The sequence below is a fragment of the Crocodylus porosus genome, unplaced genomic scaffold (genome assembly GCF_001723895.1).
Source record: "Crocodylus porosus isolate Cpor-Errol unplaced genomic scaffold, CroPor_comp1, whole genome shotgun sequence".
Taxonomy (NCBI): Eukaryota; Metazoa; Chordata; order Crocodylia; family Crocodylidae; genus Crocodylus; species Crocodylus porosus.
In genome coordinates, this window is record NW_017728907.1 from 53,598,540 (window position 1) to 53,604,144 (window position 5,605).

General features: G+C 41.0%; 1 protein-coding gene across 2 annotated transcripts in view; it reads left to right on the top strand.

The window, feature by feature from the left end:
• Positions 1–804: 804 nt before the first annotated feature.
• Positions 805–5,605, top strand: part of SCP2 (sterol carrier protein 2) — a 19,494-nt gene continuing 14,693 nt past the window's right edge. The window contains exons 1-2 of one of the 2 annotated variants that reach the window (XM_019531444.1): positions 805–855; positions 3,438–3,591. In XM_019531444.1, the coding sequence (XP_019386989.1) occupies positions 3,569–3,591 (23 nt within the window). In that variant the 5' untranslated portion in view covers positions 805–855; positions 3,438–3,568. Of the gene's footprint in view, positions 856–3,237; positions 3,304–3,437; positions 3,592–5,605 lie in introns of those variants that run through there. The other variant, XM_019531445.1, reaches the window with a different exon arrangement.

Sequence of the window (5,605 nt, forward strand, 5' to 3'; positions counted from 1 at the left end):
TTGTTGCTCACTTTGGCACACTGACGACCCGTGTTCATCTTGGAGTCAACGATGACTCCAAGATCCCTTTCTGCTGCTGAGAAGGTCGCCCCCACACCTGTAGGTGTGCTGTTGGTTCTTTTTGCCCAGGTGCAGCACTTTGCACTTGTCTTTGTTGAACTGCATCCTATTTCGTTTGGCCCATTTTTCCAACCTGTCCAGATCCACCTGTCCATTCCCTGCCCTCTAGTGTGTTAACTTTTTGCTCTATAATTTGGTATCATCTGTGACCTTGGACAGGGTGTTCTCCACGCCCTTGTCCAAGTCGCTGATGAAGATACTGAATAGCACTGGTCCAAGGACCGAGCCTTGCAGGACTGCGCTGCCCACATCTTTCCTGGCCGATATCAACCCATCCACCACCGCTCTCTGGGTGTGACCCCTAAGCCAATTTGCCACCCACCTGACCATGTAATCACCTACATCACAGCTGGTCAGTTTGTTTATGAGAACAGAATGAGATACCCTATCGTTAAAACTTTCATTTTCTGTGCCTGAAGTACCAAGCCCCATCACTCTGACAGTCCTCCTCCTGACAGCTTCTCCCACCGTCTTCACCCCAGGGATTTTGTAAGACAGCTTCTTGTAGTGATCTGCTTCCTAGATACCTTTTTGCTTGCAAGGTCTTACCCCTGCCAAGCTTTTTTTTTTTTTTTTTTTTTTTCCTCTCCAGAGCTTGTTCTTGGATTTGGTGTGTTGAACTAGTTCTTCCTTTTTTTTATCTCGGGGCATTGCATGAGCCTTCTTCATGACAGGTCTCCTTGGCTGTACCAGCAGTTCTTTTGAACAGTTCCCACCTGCAGCACTGTCCCACAGGTGTAGTCGCTGCTCTCAGGATTAGCTCTCCATGTCTGAGCAACTCCTCCTGTACAGTTCCCTAGTCTCATGTAGCTCTCGTGAACTGTAGCCCTTGGTCTGATAGTGGACTGTGCCCTTTTCAGGGCTTTGCAGGGCTCCCCTTTAACCCCTGCTGGCAGGCTGCACTCTGAGGACTCTGGCCTTAAAGGGTCCGCCCTGCTTTCTAGTAACAGGGCTAGTGTTCCTTGTTACACTCCTGCGTAGCTGTAGTTGGTGCTCCATGCCATGCACCTGTGCCTGTGCCTGTGCCTGTGCCTTGAATGGGAGGGAAACAGAGTAGTGATTGTAGTCTGCTTTGCTGGAGTAGAGTAGAATGAGCAGAATAACAGGCTGGGATGTAGGTTTCAAAAAGCTAAGTCGGGACACCAGGGTCATATCACTTAATCATGTCATATTCTTTAAGATCTAAGATAATTGCATTTTTAGCCACATTGAAAATCCACTGCATTTCTTTTTCATACTTAGTGTTACAGAGTATGCCCAATCTGTGTATTCTGATTTGGTATTGAATTCCTCTCCAAAGTTGTGCATTTCACTTTTGCTAAGTTACTTGGATGCAATAACTTTTCTTGGGTTTGAAAGATCGGGACCAAGCAGATTTGAGGATTTACTTGAGTGGCTAGTGTTCTAAGCAAATAGGATTTGTAGACTTTGCTTAGGATCCCCTGAAAAATACAACCAATCATTTATTTTGTCGGATAAGAGACTTTGAGATCTCAAATAGGTAATTCAGTGTATGGAAACTTTATTCTCTTGAAAGAAAATAATATTGGTTATTAAAGCCAGTTATTTCTAAATCGGTGAAATAAATTGCAAAGCCCCAGATTCACCCTCAGCTCCCCATGCTGCTGCACTGCCGTGGTTCCTGAGGGGAGTTAAGCCACAGGAAAGCATACAAGCATTCATTCTCCTAGATTGGAGTGGAGTTGATTTTCTTTTTCTTTTCCTTTTTTTTTTCCCCCCCTCCTTTCAGAACCACCATTTTTGGTCCAAGACGAGCAGTATAAACAAAAGCTTTTACGCTTTGGCCACTGTGTCTAGACACTACTGCAGGCAGTCATGGTAGCAACACATCACAGGTTTAGCCAGGACTAAAGCTGCCTATAGACATGCTTTCGCATTCTAATTACAGTAGTCCCATGTCACCTCACCATCGCATGTATTAATCCCTTGCGTGTTTTAAAAGGGCTGCAGGGGCGCTTTATTTAAACCTTGTTGAATGAGCTTTAGATAAAGCATGGCCATTTTAAAATGTGAGGAGGCTTAATACATGTGACAGCGAGCCGTTTTAATTAGAGTGGCTGTCCAGCACCTGCTGTAATCAGAACAGCCCCCTCGCCCCTGAGCATGTGTGTAGACAGCCTAAATGACTTGTGACCTGGTTCTGTTCTCCATCTCTGCTTTAACGCTGGTGCTGTTTCTTAATTTTGGTAATTCCTTTAGGCCAATATAACAGCAGCATTTTTCCTTTTAAATGATTATTTGCACAGTTTAATTCCATATTGGGTGGAGCTTGGATAAATATTTCCCTTACTCTTCCCCGTTAAGACTAATATGTGAGATTTTAATTTTAACTGCTGTGTTTTAGTAAACTGATGTTTAGCTGCACTTTAAATTCTGTCTAGATTGGAAATGTTCAGTTTCCCACCAATAGATCATGTTCTGTGAGCCACTTCATTTGTTTCCAAACAAGATACTTATATCCAAATAAAATTAATTATTCCCAGAAGGGCTTTGTTTGGAAACAACTTGAGTAGTTGGCAGTATCGCTGGAGAAGAAGGAAGCTTCTGATGCAACCAACCTTGGTCTAAATAACCTAAAAATTTGAATATCCTACTGAAACGAATTCAAGAAAGTTGATAATTGATCATGGCCAACTCCTATGCCAGGAGTTGGAAAGCAGGGGGAGTTCAGATATCTTGGGAAGAAACATTCCAAGTAAATAGAAACATGGGTATTTATAACATGATATGACTCTTTAGAAGTGCAAGGCTAGCAGTTGTTGGATGCATTGTAAATCTTTCTTTTTCTTTTTCCTTTCATGTTTTAGTTACGTCTATGGAGTGTTTGCTTCTGTCTTGATTTTTCTTTTTCTCCCTGTTAGGAAAAAAGACAAAACAATAAAAACACTGGGGGGATGCATCTTATCTACAGACCACAGTTAGTGCTCCCTTTTAAAATATTCTTTAATAATAACAAAGTATATCCTCATCTGGGATAGTATGTTTGTTTGAAACGAATTTCCCTAAGCCCAGCCACTACACACACTCCTACAAAGAGGGGGAGAGAACAGATGTATGACAGTCAAAACCACAGTCTAATACTGCAATACTTTCTGCAGTACCCAAGGTCTGATGTGTGATCTCTCCCTCCATCTTGGGAAAAGATCAAAAACAACTCGTTAGGTTTGTTTCTTAATATGTTGATCGCTTGGGTCCTTAGTTTACTGAAGTCCTGCCTTGTAATAGGTTGCTGTCCTTCTGCTGTTCCAGCCGTCCGAGGTGATTCAAGATCTGCTTTTCTGTGTTCGATTTTGTAGGTCTGGCTCAGTGTGCTGAACTGTGCTGGCAGCTGAGAAGGGAAGCCGGGAAGAGGCAAGTTCCTGGTGCAAAGGTTGCTCTGCAGCATAACATAGGCCTTGGTGGGGCTGTAGTTGTGACCCTGTACAGAATGGGGTTCCCTGAAGCAGCAGGGTAAGCTTGTCTTATTTGTACATATAAATCTGTGCCTCCCGATGGATGAGCATGTAGCGTTGCACTGTAATGCAGGCGACATTTTTTGCTCGAGTACTTTGTATTGTAGCTTGTCAGATCCTGATCGTGATGTGGTTTGAGGTTCTGCACTCTGAAACCAGAACATGCACTGGATGATGTTTTAACTAATTAATTTTATTTTTGCACATTTTAGCGTCATTTCATTACCTTATTTAAATAGTCCGCTTAAACTCTTTTATGCTCTCTAGCGATGCGAGGAAATACAGTTCTGAAGGAAACCCCTTGCTCGGCCTTTAGGTGCAGCTGTTCACTTTGCATTCAGTGAAAAGTTTTCATTTAGTTTCTGCATTAGTTTAGAAGGCTACTTGTATTTTCTGAATTGTGTTCTTGCGTGAGCCTCCATGTCCACAGATCCCAAATCAATTGGTCAGAAGAGGGATCTGCAAAGCTGGCACTGATATCCTATAACTAAAATAAATCCAGATATTTTAAGACTGCAATTTACATTGCCATAAAGCAGCACAAAAGCTATAAATTTAATACGTCTGCACTCCAAAATCCTCTAGACTGCATGGACAAGAAATTCATTTTAAACTGTTGAAGTAACAAGTGCTAGTTCCTTGGTACAAAAGTCAGTAACCAGAGATTTCTGTCAGATTTGTAATTTAATGTTTTTTTAGGCTTATATGGATGTAAAATATAGAATAAAACAAAAATAACTGCTGACACTTTCTGGACAAGTAATAGACTAAGATTATTTTCACCGAGTACACCCAAGTGTCATACTTTAACCAGAAAGACCCTGCAGTTCTTAGTTAAGGGACTTTTTTGTCATTGACTTCACTGAGGCCAGGATTTCATCCCTCGCTGCAGAGACGTGCTTGAATTTCAAAGTCCAGGAAGTGTAAGGTTCATTAGTGCTTTCTGAAATCTTGATAAATGAGAGAGGATTAATAATATTCAGTAGAGCTCTTGTATACTTTTGTGGATAGGAAGTTATCCCGTGGCTTTAGTAACTAATGTATGTAGAATATTTGCTCTTGGTGTTTCTTCTCATTTGCAAGAACCTTCCCCTTTGAAAAAAGTATTATAGATACCAAATAGATTTATTAAAGAACCATGACTTTCAACGGAGAGAGAATTTGAATTATTGGCTCGTGAGAGTCTTTATACAAGGGAGATAAGCTACAGAATTTTTTAAAATTAAGTAAACAAGAATTAAGAGCAAGATGCATTTACATACATTAATAAAACTACCCATAAATCCATTTGCATTTGTATATTTTTCCTGTCCCATGATCTATGGACAAAGGCATGGTGGGAAAAAAAGGCAACTGCAGGGGCGGGGGAATGGCGGTAGACAATTTGAGGAAGTCCTGACACAGGTGATCGTGGCCAAGAATTTAGGAAGATTTAAAAATAGGAAATCAAATGATCAGAATGAGCAGCCTTTATTATTGTGTGCCTACTGGTTAGGGTCATGAAGAAATTCCCCCATTTTGTAATATACATGGCTGTACTCATTGTGGCAGTCTTAAACCTTCCTGTGTTTTATGCAGTCTTGGCTAGTGGTATGCCATACTCTTGTACTGTAACACTGCAGCTGTGGTATTATAGTAACAGGCCAAAATGTTTTTGTTTCAGAATCTTTTGTGGTCATATAATATAGTTTTAAAATGCTGATCTTCATGGAGGCTGTGATTAAAATAGATTAGTCTGTTAAGTACACCAGCGCAAAGAGGGAGACAAGGAATGCTTTCTTCTCTTGGTTCTTAGTATGTTTTTGCAATGTAGTTAAAATTCAAACTAATTACACTAGGTCACTTCAGGGAGGGGAGTGGTGACTGAAACAAAGTTTGATTTTCATTAATGTGGAGGCTTGAAAAGCTGAAAATAAAAACAAAAACATTATACAAGGCAACTGGTGGCCTGGTGTTCTTGGCAGTGTTTGATCCTTTTTATCAATCTGCCAGAATTCAGTCACCTTTAGGCT